Below are 13657 nucleotides of genomic sequence, written 5' to 3' on the forward strand. Positions count from 1 at the left end.
CCGATGTTTCGGACCTTGATTTCATTGGTTGTGAACCCTTGCCTCCGAGCATTGAGTTCTTTGATTGGGTGGATGGGGCTCAGTCCCTAGACTTAGTTGTCCAAGGCTCAGGAAACATGACTCGGCGTGAGCATAAACGACGGAATTAGCAAGTCAGCTTAGGCCAAGCTAGGCATGTTAGGTGTTCTAGGCTCGCTAATCCTTACAAGCTGAAGTCGCCAAAAGTTCAGTCGGTTAACTGTTCACGGAAGCTGAATGGCCTTGTCTACAAACGGATGAGTCTCCAGTTAACAGTTGGCAAATGAGCGATATTAATTAATCACAACTTTAGTTCCCCAACTCCTTCTATTTCCGATCACCAATAATTAGCACAAGCTTTGTTCGCTACACTATTATCCAAAACACACCCTCAACTCAACCCTGGTTAGCTCAACATAAACAACAGCATCATGGCAAATATTGAGATAGATAAGATAATTAATTCTTTAACGCTCGAGGAGAAGGTATGTCAATTGAGAATCGTTTCCATTACGGAACTAATTTATTTTAGATCTCACTCCTTGCTGGTAAAAGCTTCTCAGAAACAGTTGGGATTCCTCACAAGGGTATCCCCTCAATCAAGGTGAATTCATCCTGTCCCTTACAATTGCAGACACTAACAATTGCTAGACCGCGGACGGGCCAAATGGAATTCGCTCAGCGGCGACAGACCTGGATATCAAGTCAGCATGTTTCCCAGCAGCATGCAACCTCGCAGCCACTTTTGACGTTGATCTTGCCGAGCAATTCGGCCGCGCTCTCGGCGTAGAAGCACGAGGTAAGGGCGTCAACTGTATGCTGGGCCCAACAGTCTGCATGCACCGCCATCCACTCGGCGGTCGCAACTTTGAGAGTTATAGCGAGGACCCATTCCTGACAGGGAAAATGTCCTCCAAAGTGATCCAGGGTTTGCAAAGTCTGGGTGTGTCGGCGACAATAAAACATTTCGTTGCGAATGAGCAGGAGACTGCCAGGACAACAGTCGATGAGGCCATCGATGAGCGCACGTTACGGGAGATTTATCTACGACCTTTTGAGATTGCCGTCAAGGAAGCAAATCCTTGGGCTGTCATGACTGCTTATAATCACATTAATGGAGTCCATTGTGATGAGCATAAATGGCTTCTTGAGGGTGTGCTTCGTGGTGAATGGGGGTGGAAAGGCCTTGTTATGAGTGACTGGGGTGGCACCAATTCAGTCGCTGCGGCTCTCAATGCTGGGCTCGACCTGGAGATGCCGGGTCCTCCGCGTCTCCGTAAGGAAGACGCTGTGAAGCAGGCACTTCAAACTGGAGAACTATCCGAAGACACCATCAATCAACGAGTCAGGACTCTCATTGAGTGGGCGACGAAGCTCAAAGCTCTTGAAGCTGAGTCTCAAAGTGTTGTTCTTGGTCAGGATACAAACACTCCCGAGCTACGGAAAATGATACGTGAAGCCGGTGCTCGAGGAATTGTACTTCTCAAAAATGATCAAGGTATCCTTCCTCTCAGCAAACAAAAGGTGCAGAAAAAGAGAGTTGCTTTGATTGGGTTTGCCAAAGACGCCATGGCCCACGGCGGCGGTAGCGCTTCTGTCAATGCATATCGCAAGGTTACGCCTTGGCAAGGCCTTCATGAGGCCCTAGGTGATGATGTCAAATTCACCTTTGCCAAGGGTGCTCACAAAGAACGTCTCCTTCCTGCGATTCAACCGACAGGATCAGCTGGCACAGTCGTCGGCCTTGATGGGAAGCCTGGATTCAGCAGACAGCTGTTCAAGGAGGGTGAGGACTCTCCAGTGTCGACCATTGGGCAGCCAACCTCTGCGTACTCACCCTTGGGTTCTCAAGAGTCTTTATGGCGGCGACTGGAGATAGTCGGAGACTTTACTCCATCAGAGACGGGCAGCCATTACATTGCATGCTCTGGACTAGGCCCCACCAGGGTTTATGTTGACGGCGAGATCATCTATGAACAGACGGCTAACTGCACGGATCCTATGGGCTCTCTCTTCCTCGCTGCACCCGAGCCTGAGTTCCGTCACAACTTTGAAGCAGGCAAGAAATATCGTCTGCGTATCTGCAGTGACCCCCCAACCAAAATCGGTTTAACAATTCTCGAGGGACGAAGTGGCGTCCGTGTCGGTTTCTCGCTTGAATCAGACCATGACGCAGATCTTGTCGGTGAAGCAGCTCAAGTCGCCAAGGACGCGGATTACGCCATCGTATTCACGGGACATGACCCCCAGTGGGAAACTGAGGGTCGCGACCAAGATTCTTTCAATCTGCCGCGCAAAGGAACTCAAGATGATCTCGTGACAACAGTGGCGTCTGTCAATCCTAATACGATTGTCGTCAACTCTACTGGCGTTGCCATTGCTATGCCTTGGTTGGAAAACGTCCCTGCCGTAGTACAGGCTTGGTTCCCAGGCCAAGAGTGCGGATACTCCATCGCCGATGTCCTCACAGGTGCTGTCAACCCTGAAGGTCGTTTACCCGTCAGCTTTCCTAAACACATTGAGGATTGCCCAGCACACGGGAATTTCCCAGGTGAATATGTTGATGGGAAGCTCAAGGTGAAGTATGAGGAGGGCATCTTTATCGGATACCGTCACTTTGACAGGATCGCAAAGGACAAAGTCAATTTTCCCTTTGGTCATGGCCTTTCATACACATCCTTTGGCTATGAGCTCAGCGATATTGCCAGGGAAGGTAATGGCTGGTCTATCGTTACTCAAGTCTCCAACACGGGGCAACAAGCTGGAGGCGCATTAGTACAAGTCTATGTTGGGCGAGCTGAGCAATCTTCGGAACATCCTGTAAAGACTCTTTCGGCCTTCCAAAAGGTGCGACTGCAGCCTGGTGAGACAAAAGAAGTTAAGCTTAAAGTAGCAGAACGGGATTTGGCCTACTTTGATACTGGTAAGGGGAAGTGGGTAGTTGACGAGGGCGAGTATCAATTTTCTCTGGGTTCATCATCTGCAGAGATTGTCGGTCAGAAAGTGGTTAGGGTTGAAGGAGCTTCTTTCGACCCATAGAAATTTATTCTTATGGCATCTTTCATGTGTGCAATAGATTAAGATCTCATCTTCTAGATACCTCCTAGCTTACAGAACATTCCATGGCGAGGCTCAGCCCACAACACAACAGCGATTAGACACTGTAGCTTTCATCAAAGACATTAAAATGGTCCCAGTTGACTCGGATTGTAATATTTGTTACTACATTCCATGGTCCTCGGATCATCAAGGACTGGCCAAGTAACCCTCCGTTCCTCTGTAAGACCGTGAACTACCGCTTTGTAATTATCCTCGGATCCAAACCAACTACTGTTTGTATAATAGTCCAGGTTGACCCCCAATTTCCACTTCTAAAAAACTTCACATCGATGCCCAGTCTACATTTTGCTTACGATGCATGCCTCATACTCGGGCGAGTGTCTCTGTGGCGCCGTGAAGTTTATAATCTTCTCAGAACCTATTGCCGTCCTATCATGCTTCTGCCAGCATTGTAGCAAAGGCGCTGGTGGGCTTCAGCAACTGGTATAGCCTCTCCTAAATCTTGTGAACAATTTGCTAAACTGCACACAGATTGGGAAGTTTTCAACAGAGACTGTTCATATTTCCACAACAGACAACGAGTCGATCTCGAAATACACCCTTCACGACACATCAAGTGGAGATTGCAAAGAAAAGGCTTTTTGTCGCACATGTGGATGCACGTTGTGGACTATTCCAGCAGCTGCGCAGGGTAAATTCTATCTCATTCGACTTCCGCTGTTGAAGGGCGGGTAAGTTGTCTGCTCCATAGAAGATGACGTGTCGGGGAACTGACATGACCCTGTAGTTTGAGTTTACGCCCCAAAATGGAGATATTCGTCAGAAATCGGCCAACTTGGATGGAACCTATCAAAGATGCCGAACAATGGGAAGAAGCCCGGAAGTGAGGAGTCGAAAGGGGGCCAACATGCGGAGAAAGAGGGGAACCTGGTCACGATGTCTCTTAGCGGTGGATTGAACAAGGTCTTCCGATTGGACTTGAGAGAATTAAGGTAACTTATAATACGGGGGTTGTCCGTTCCGAACCAATTCTTGACTCTTCCGAGCTTTCTTATCTTCCTTCCGGCAATGGTGATGAAGTTACATGATGGAACCTCCACCAAGAACAACTGATGGGCCTCCCAATCGCCAGGGTGGATCGAAGCGTCTCAAAATCGATGTAGCATGCGACCACTGCAGAATAAAGAAGGTCAAATGCGATGGAGTGCGACCAGGTCAGACTTTATTCTCTTGTTCTCTATCATCTTGGAAGCGTGATAGCTAAAGAAACCATAGTATGTGGTAGTTGTAATAGAAAATTGGCTTTGCGAGATAGCTGCAATTATACCGCCTCCTCAATCACCCAGAATCAATGTCGCGTCCCCTTGGCACAGAAACACAATAGGGACAAGACCTCACCTTGTGTGCAAGACAGTCAACGAAATGGTGTTTACTCGCCAGGTATAATGGGCACACAACAACCTAGGCGTCCTTCAAATCAACCACAGCCACACCATTCATCTCCATCTACCTCGACTCCCGGTAGCCGAAGACCAGATTCACATGGACAGGGCAAGACAGGTGCTTCGTTGCCTTCTGTCAGTCCTTCTGCTGTTGACTCCATGACGGCTGTCGCCGACGATGGGGCTAGCACTGAAGAGTTCTTTGGCAAAAGCAGTGCTGGCTCCTTTACGGCACAGATCAAGAAGGCCATCGATCTTAGACTAGGCAGGCCTACAACAGACTCACAAGGCAACTCATCAAGCGTTCCCAGATCATTTAGTGGTATAAGTTCCACAACGTCAGCTTCATCGTCTACACTCTCGTATGTTCTTCCTCCGCGTAGGCAAGCCGATCATCTCATGGAGCTCTATTGGTTCTACGTCGACCCATTGTATCCCTTTCTTGATAGGACGCGTTGGAACAGAGCCTACAATGCTATTTTCGCTGGTACAGCAATGGACTTGGACGAGCGTATCTTCATGGCTACTCTCAACGTCATACTCGCCCTCTCAACGCAGCTTTTTGAGTCACAATCTCCAGATCAGCGCGAGCAATCAAGCGAAACATTTTTTCATCGTGCACAGGAGTTGTTACCCATGAACCCTTGGGAACCCGGTTCGCTAGAGCTTGTGCAATGTCTCTTGGTAACAAGCCAGTATCTTCAGAGTACAAATAACCCTCATCAAACCTGGATGGTGATTGGCTCAGCTATCAGGATGGCCCAGGGTTTGGGCTTCCATTTGCCTGAGACATCGTCGAGTCGTTCAGATCCTGGAGAACGGGAGTTGCTGAGAAGGATATGGTACGGATGTGTTCTCATGGATCGGTAAGTCGATATAATCAGGTTCACCCTACGCAGCTAATTGACTGGATTAGCATGGTATCTGTAACTCATGGTCGCCCTGCCATGATATCACGACACCTCGCAAAGTCTGTTCCTCTCCCGACCGAATCAACTACAAATGAACAAAGCGCAATCCAGAATGCAGAATACTACAGCTTTTTTGTACAGTCGGTTCGCCTATATGAGATAATACACAAGACTATGATGGCATTCTATAGTCATATACAGGAGAACAGATATAAAGAGAAGGAGACATACTCGGATCCCGAATGCTCAGACGGTGAAGATGACGACCTTGATAGAGTAGTCCAACTCGATCGCTGCATCAGCCGGTGGGAGTCAAGACTGCCGAAACATCTCAGATGGGACTTGCTTGAGTCTAACACAGACAAGATAGCGCAACGCCAGGCGGTTATTCTTCGCATGAGGTCAGTCTTCTCCACGTTCTCTCTGCATAACAATACTGACCATCTGTAAACAGATTTCTTCACGCACGTATTTTGCTTCTCAGACCAATTCTGTCTAGGTTCTGCCTTTCGCCGTTCCCATCGGAAAGGCCGCAGGCTGAGGACAACTTACAAGCTCGTGTCATCCAACAAAGTGCCATGTTTTGCGTTACCACAGCCCAGAATATGATCAACACACTAGTCGCGCATCGGTCGATGGATAGTACGGTTGGCCTTCTTCCAGCATGGTGGTATCGGGTTTATTATGTCTACTCAGCTGCGACAGTCCTGATTGCGGCCAAGCTGAGGCCGGATGTGTTTTCTGCTGTTGAGATCGGACAATCTTGGGGCCAGGCCATCTCGCTCCTCAAGACACATGAACAATTTGGACAGTCAGCGAAGAGATGCGTCACTGCGCTGCATATTCTCTCTTCCAAGATTTTGCAGGCTAATTCTAGAGGTTCGCTGGGGCGTGAGGTTGCAAGCAACAATAATGGGATACTATACCCGGACACACGAGACGATCAAATGCCTCCTCATATGATACCCGATATGGAATCACTTGATCGTATGCAGCAGCTGGCTCAGGGGTTTGAATCTCCAGTACCTGACTTCAACCCTCGGGACTTTGCAGATTTCGACTTTAATGTCAATGACATGTCTTGGTTGAACGATATACAAGGAGTTTGGGAGCTCCTGAATGAATAGCACGAATTAAAGAATTCTGGTCATGAGCAGTCTATAGCGTCTATTTCTATCTTTCCAATCGTTACTCAAAGACCATTTTGTTTCTCACGCTACCCAACTCGGTGATGCTAACCTCGACCACATCGCCATCATTGAGGTACTTGGGCTCCTTCATACCCATAGCCACACCACTCGGCGTACCAGTAAGAATGACGGTACCAGCCTCAAGCGTAGTTCCGGAACTGATGAAACTGACGATTTCCTCTACACCGAAAAGCAGATCATTCGTGCCCTCACTCTGCCTCACTTCGCCGTTGACAGTTGTCGTCAGGTGCAGTTTTGAAGCGTTACCAACGACAGCGGGAGACACAAGAAGGGGACCTATAGGAGCAAACTTATCGAAGCCCTTGCTGAAGCACCACTGGGGAACCCCGCCTGCCTTTTGGGGGTCTCGTTGCCATGCTCGTGCCGATACGTCATTGGTGACAACGTAGCCTGCTACATAGGATAGGGCGTGCTCTTTGGAGATATTCTTGCCGGACTTGCCGATAACGATGCCCTGTGAAACACATTAACAACAGCTTCTCCTAAGTCGGTGATGAACATACAAGTTCTCCCTCGTAATCTATTGTGCCGTCTTGGGCAATTTTAGGGATGGGGACATCTTCGCCAAAACTAGCAATTGAGGTTGAAGGCTTAATGAACAAAGATGGATAAGGCGGTGGTGTTCGGCCGCCCTCCTTGACTTGGCGCTATCGTTAGCAATCGTGCTCATATCTACGGACATTTCACTTACTGTGCTTGATATAGTTCAGCCCGATGCATCGGATGATAGGCACATCAGAGGATCGGAGTAGCTCTCGGATTTCCTTGACATGAATTCTCTCACCCTTGACGAGTTGTGACACAGGACTTTGCCCCTTGTACTCAACAGCCCAAAGTTCGTTATTGGCCAGACGCTCGGCAAAATCCTTGTCGTTTTGAATCTCCGGGTCTCCAAAGGTCTCGTTTCCGTTGTCATCAACGAAGCGGATGAGGCGATTCCAGGTGTTTGAAGACATTCTCTGTGATGGCAATACCGCAGTTGTATTGGCAATTCTTACTGTCGCCGTGTGAGTAAAAGGCTTACAACTGCTTCATATAGTTGTGTTGAACAGCTGGCGAATAATTGGGTGATATTCCTGGAAATGTCGCGTTCCATGTCTATCAGTCCAGCCAGTCATGGCAAGGTCCGGTCGGAAAGCGGAGACTCCGAGATACCCCGGAATGTTTGTGGAGGAGAGTCTCGGTTATTTTGGGATGATCAGTTGGATGGTCTACGACTCCTAGGGCTCTACTGTGCTGTAAGTATTCTGTCACGATTCGATGTTCTCTCTCATTAACAAACATTACTTCACATCCGTCTGCTAATTATCGCTAAAACATATCAGTTACTTGTTCTATTTTGTTAGCAAACATCACAGAATATGGGGAACTACACTAGCGCCGTAGCCTCTGATGATGGTACAACCGATGAGATGAAGCAGTATCTTAGCGAACTGCCATCCAAAAACCTTGAGCCTCTATGGTCACAAATGAGCATGATGGTGCCGCCATCACCAAACCCTACAGCAAAGCCTCACATGTGGACATACAAAGAAGCCTTGCCTCATCTCGAAACCGCCGCCAAATTAGTTCCCGAGGAAAAGGCTGAGAGAAGGGTTTTGATGCTAGTCAATCCTAGCATGCGTAAGTGCGCCATCTCAATCGTAGCGCTTCATATTACTCACAATGTCTAGAATCACCATATACAACAGACACCATATATGGCGGTCTTCAAATCGTTAAACCTGGTGAGACTGCACCAGCGCACAGACATCTTGCCTTTGCGGCTCGCTTCATCATTGATGGCGAGGGCTTCACAGCGGTTGAGGGGAAGAAGATGCCTCTTGTCCGTGGTGATGTTGTGATCACACCTATTTGGCACTGGCACGATCACGGGAACGAGAGCGACAAGCCTGTCATCTGGTTAGACATGCTGAATCTGCCTTTGTTCCGCTTTGCTCCCGTTCATTTTGCACAGGGTTACTCTGACCCGCGCTACCCAAGCGAGTAAGTAATTTCCCACAGCACCGCGCAAAGCAGTATTGTTTATGTCCGCTAGGCACTGTGATCCTTGCGAATTTCGTTTTCCCTGGGGTCCAGTTGAGCAAGAACTCAACTCCAGTAACGACGCGTACTCCATTTATCACTATAGGTTATCCGATGGAAAGCCACTGTCGACTTTCCTCGGCGTACAAGCTGAGAGGTTAGGTCCAGGTTCGACATTTGAATCCCAGGAGAGTCAGTCGTACCTATATCATTGCTATGAAGGGAATGGTCGCACAGAGCTTGTAACTCCAACGGGCGAGACCATGACCTTCCAGTGGCAAGCGCGCGATACTTTCGCAGTGCCTTCGTGGTGCAAGGTTAAGCATGTGAATGAGTCTGCAACAGAGCAAGCATATCTGATCGGGTGTCATGATGGACCATTTCTTGAGTGTCTTGGTATTCAACGAAGGAAGGAATGAAGCTGTCTAGATATCCAGGAAGCAACAGAACATAAAGCGATGTTTCATTTATTGGAGAGTATTTTTGTTGATGAGATTTGACACAATACATCCGTGTCTCAAGCTTAATCAGACGCTACCCTGAAGCATAGGTACGCCAGAGTGGTTTTTGGAGGGTAGGCAGTTTATTTGGTACGATGCACTGATTACTCAGTAAGCCCATATTTCTTTAAACTTGTTGCACGATAAAAAAGCTCGCTTGTGAAAAGGGGATTGCTGTTGATGTGTGACGGGATATAACACTCCAAACAAATGCAAATGTCCTGAAAGTCGCAAACACCCACAAACAGGTGTTCAGTTATGCATAGTTCTGCCGTACATTATGGAAACGGGGTTGAGTAAGGTGGAGGACTACAAGGTAAGCTCATTGGCCGAATGTAAAATTGTTATTTGCATAACTCTATGCACCATGGCATAACTTCCAGATCCAAAATAATGGACCCCCTTCACAACAATCAGAGCCACGCCCGGTTAGCTCAATCGGTAGAGCGTGAGACTCTTACGAGTACGCGATCTCAAGGTTGCGGGTTCGACCCCCGCATCGGGCTGTTCCTATAAAGTACGATTGCAAACAAGCGAGGCACTTATTTTTTGCTGTTTGTTTCTTCTTGCGATTTACTCTTTTTTTTTTCGCTTCCATGGTTGTTTGAAAAGGCTTGCAAGCGAGGCCAGAAGTTTGTCCTGGGATAGCCTTTGCCTCCGTGCTCAAAAGTCACACCACCATCATCGCCAAACATGCCGTCAACTAAAGCCAATTGACATGATGCCGTCTCGCTAAACGCTGCGTTTTCCGTTGATTGTCCACATAATCTATCATGTTTTCAAGAGAATTCGCTTCTTCCAGTGCCGGGAGTTAGGCAACGGGCATAAATTGCTGGTTGCTCTCACGTCACACGAGGAGGCCCACCAGTTCCAAGTGACAATCCTATCCTTAGAGTGTCTCTGGATCTGTTGACGATAAATATTTCTGAACCTTGACTTCTCCTTCATACTTCTCATACTTCATGCAATTTTCTTTCAAGACTGGTGAACCTTCCAACATGGCGACTCTTGATGCCCTGCGTATCGCCCTTCGGCAGCAAATCCCGTCGGAAGCATCTACCAAGGCTTTGTCGGATATAGAATACCAGCATGGCTTTGATCTCTTCTTGCACCACAATGGATGGGGCAACTACCGTGACTTTGTCATCCCCAAGCTCTCCCAACTTCTTCATTCCCAGTTCAGTTCCCGGAAAGAAGTATCTGTGCTCGAGGTTGGCTCAGGCCCCAAGAGTGTTTTCGGATACCTGCCCAACTTCATGAGGCAGAAGATCACAAGCTATTCAGCCTATGAACCAAACCACCTATTTGCTGAGAAGCTGAAGACTTGGCTACATCCGACAAAAGAGACTTCACCCTTTCCTTCTCTGTGTACCTCTTATATCAACATAGAACCCTTCACGCAAGAGACCGTCGTCCATGAGAAGCAACAGATCATACTCTTCTGTCATAGTCTCTACGGTGTCTCATCGAAAGACCAGGTCGTAAGACATGCGCTGGATATGCTTTCTGAGGAGTCAGAAGAAGGTATACTTGTCGTTTGCCATCGTGACACGGCGCTATTTCTCAACGACCTAGTCTGTCAGCGGTCAGCTATATTCCCAGATGGGACATTTCGCATCGCGAACAGCAATGATACCATCAACAGATTTGCATCATTTGTAGCTGGCTGTTCGATTCAATCAGACACAATGCGTAATGCCATTCACGATAATTGGAGAAACGTATGCCGCAGCTTGGCACGTTATGATAACAACCATCCCGATACTCTGACCTTTGCATCTCCCGAAGTGATCATGACCTTTACTCGGCATTCCACCGCGCTCCCAGAGCTAACTGCGATTGTCCCACTGGCCTCAAAGGACTACAAGGTCAAGAACAAAGAGGCGCAGTCCCATGTGCCCGCGGCTGTGGTTAGACCGGCAGATGTTGGACAGGTCCAGAGATGCGTTACCTGGGCCTTGAAGCACCGATTCTGCTTGACTGTCGTTGGTGGTGGCCACAGTGGTCATTGTCGCTGGCGCAATGTCGTCTCAGTTGATATGGGTGCCTTCAACCAAGTACACATCGTCAGGAAGACCGGCGGATCCAACGAAGGTCACCCTCTGGTAGTGGCTGGAACCGGATGTAAAACAGGCGACATCATCCAGGCCGCCCAGTCTGAAGGTCTGACAGTTCCTTTGGGAGCCCGTCCCAGCGTCGGGTCTGGACTGTGGCTCCAAGGCGGCATTGGCCACCTACTCAGACCCCATGGTTTGGCGTGCGATGCTATTGTTGGTGCCGTACTTGTCAGCGTTGAGTCTGGCCAAGTTCTATGTGTTGGAGAGGTACCGTGCGAGCACCAGCCTATTGATGCGATCAGACCCAACAACGAAGACGATCTCCTCTGGTCGCTCAAAGGTGCCGGTAACAATTTTGGGATCATCATCAGTGTCACCTTTAACGCCTACCCTGCCCGATCTTTCTTGGTGAAAGACTGGTCTATTAGACTCAAGGATGATGAACACGCCAAATACATTCTCCAAAAGTTCGCGACTACACTCGCCCGTCCTCTCGATCGGGAATCTTCAGTGGACGCCTATTTGTACTACGTCAACACGCAGCTCATGCTTGGAGTTACTCTCTTCGAAAGCATGGAGACCACGACCGGCAAGTGCCCCCTCCCAGAAACTCCCGAATCATTCATCCAGGTGATTGGAGAGAGCGACTGCACAAAGACCGTGGATGCTGTTGGATTATTTGACACCGAGATGTACATGTCTTTGATGCATGGTGGACATGGCGGCGGGAAAACCTCGTCATTCAAGCGATGCGTTTTCCTGAAGGATATCGAACATATCAACATCACCAACATCCTTCTTACCGCGATTGACAGTCGCCCATCAGCTATGTGTTATTTTCATCTCCTACATGGAGGATGGCCAGTCCAGGAAGTTGCTAGCGACGTCACCGCATTTGGCTGCCGAGACTGGGACTTTGCCTGTGTGGTGACCGGCGTTTGGCCCCGCGAGGATGACGATTCGGCGACTGCACGCGCAACAGTTCGCTGGGTATATGATGTGGTTGAAGCCCTTCTGCCAGTCAGTCAAGGAGTCTACGGCGCCGACCTTGGGCCAGATCCTAGAGACGCCATTCTTGCGACTAAAGCTTTTGGTCCAAATCTTCGAAAGCTGGTTAAGATGAAACAGATCTTTGAACCCCACGGAGTACTCACTTATGCCTGTCCACTTTCGAAGGACATGTTGTCACAAAAGATGGTTGTTCTTGTGACTGGAGAACACGGTGCCGGAAAGGACTACTGCGCCAATGTTTGGGCCGCTGCAGTCAAGGGACACGGCTACAGTACCACTGTTATCGGTATAGGCGATGTGACGAAGCGAGAATACGCCTCACAGAGAGGTGCTGATTCGGAGCGCTTACTTGGAGACCGTGTGTATAAAGAGCAGCATCGTGAGGCTTTAGCGGCATTCTTCAACCAGCAATTGGAACATAGGCCTCATCTAGCAGAAGAACATTTTGTTGAATCTGTAAGGAGCGCTAATGTGGATGTACTGTTCATTACTGGTATGAGAGAAGAGGCACCTGTCGCAAATCTGTGGCATCTAGTTTCGGACGTTAGACTGGTGGACATCCACGTCAATGCTAGCCACAAGACTCGAGGTCTTCGTCGACAGATCTTCACAAACGGTCATTCTATCAGTCGTGGGAGTTTCAATTGCACAGAGACGCTTGTATCAAACTATCGACCAAACTTTGTATTTGACAACGATATAGCAAGCGATGATCAGGTCAAGGCATTCGCCAAATACAGTCTGTTTCCCTTCTTAGGCAACGATCTCCGGCGCCTCGCTGGGATGGTTCCTTCAGTACCGGAATTTCCTAGACCAGGAATCAAGTTCCGACATGTTCTGGAAATCTGTCAACAGAAAGGAGGGTACAAGCTCTGCGCATCTTTGTTCAAGCAGCATTTTGCGGACGATTGGCGCAAGGTTGACGCGATAGTGAGCTGCGGCGTGGGAGGGCACATATCTGCTGCATCGCTGGTGCTAGAGGTAAATGTTCGCTCGAGTCTGGTTCATCTCACAGGGAAATTACCACCGCCAACCATATCTGCTGAAAAGAGCCCCTCACATGTCTCGTCTCATGTGAATGGAGTAAAGGTGGAAGGGATTGAGATGCGCGCCGACACACTTCGCAAAGGTGCAAGGGTAGTGGTGATTGATGACGTTTTGGCAACGGGAAACACGCTGTTATCAATGCTTGAGCTAATAAACAGAGCTGGTATCAACATGGAGGATATAAGTGTCATGGTCGTTGCTGAGTTTCCGATCCATCGTGGACGTCAACGGCTAAGACAAGGCGGCTTTGGGAGAGTCGGCATTCAGAGTTTGTTGGTTTTTGATGGCGAGTAGGCGGGGACTATCGTTTAAGTTCGAGTATTAGGGTGATCGAACATACGTGCTCATGTGTCTTGAGGTTGAAGTGCACATGTT

The 13657-nt window shown here is 48.6% G+C and overlaps 5 protein-coding genes and 1 non-coding gene across 6 annotated transcripts; 5 read left to right on the plus strand and 1 right to left on the minus strand.

Moving 5' to 3' along the window:
- Positions 1-449: 449 nt before the first annotated feature.
- FGSG_03607 (uncharacterized protein) lies at positions 450-3057 on the plus strand (the record flags this gene model as incomplete). The annotated part of the gene is made up of 4 exons (XM_011323793.1): positions 450-503; positions 551-622; positions 670-817; positions 851-3057. 4 exons carry the CDS (start codon positions 450-452, stop codon positions 3055-3057), a joined length of 2481 nt encoding a protein of 826 aa, XP_011322095.1.
- An 876-nt stretch (positions 3058-3933) lies between these two features.
- On the plus strand, positions 3934-6558 carry FGSG_03606 (uncharacterized protein; the record flags this gene model as incomplete). Its single annotated transcript, XM_011323794.1, has 4 exons — positions 3934-4070; positions 4373-5386; positions 5623-5832; positions 5886-6558. 4 exons carry the CDS (start codon positions 3934-3936, stop codon positions 6556-6558), a joined length of 2034 nt encoding a protein of 677 aa, XP_011322096.1.
- Positions 6559-6619: 61 nt separating this feature from the next.
- FGSG_03605 (uncharacterized protein) lies at positions 6620-7598 on the minus strand (the record flags this gene model as incomplete). Its single annotated transcript, XM_011323795.1, has 3 exons — positions 6620-7096; positions 7146-7282; positions 7334-7598. 3 exons carry the CDS (start codon positions 7596-7598, stop codon positions 6620-6622), a joined length of 879 nt encoding a protein of 292 aa, XP_011322097.1.
- Positions 7599-7736: 138 nt separating this feature from the next.
- On the plus strand, positions 7737-9086 carry FGSG_03604 (uncharacterized protein; the record flags this gene model as incomplete). Its single annotated transcript, XM_011323796.1, has 4 exons — positions 7737-7880; positions 7989-8265; positions 8316-8628; positions 8774-9086. The coding sequence occupies 4 exons, from the start codon at positions 7737-7739 to the stop codon at positions 9084-9086; spliced, it is 1047 nt and encodes a 348-aa protein (XP_011322098.1).
- Positions 9087-9590: 504 nt separating this feature from the next.
- Positions 9591-9673, plus strand: FGSG_20591. The gene has a single exon. It is a non-coding gene; the product is annotated as a tRNA-Lys (tRNA).
- Positions 9674-10165: 492 nt separating this feature from the next.
- On the plus strand, positions 10166-13576 carry FGSG_03603 (uncharacterized protein; the record flags this gene model as incomplete). Its single annotated transcript, XM_011323797.1, has 1 exon — positions 10166-13576. One exon carries the CDS (start codon positions 10166-10168, stop codon positions 13574-13576), a length of 3411 nt encoding a protein of 1136 aa, XP_011322099.1.
- Between the last annotated feature and the right edge of the window lie 81 nt (positions 13577-13657).

This window comes from Fusarium graminearum, chromosome 2 (genome assembly GCF_000240135.3).
Source record: "Fusarium graminearum PH-1 chromosome 2, whole genome shotgun sequence".
Classification (NCBI taxonomy): domain Eukaryota; kingdom Fungi; phylum Ascomycota; class Sordariomycetes; order Hypocreales; family Nectriaceae; genus Fusarium; species Fusarium graminearum.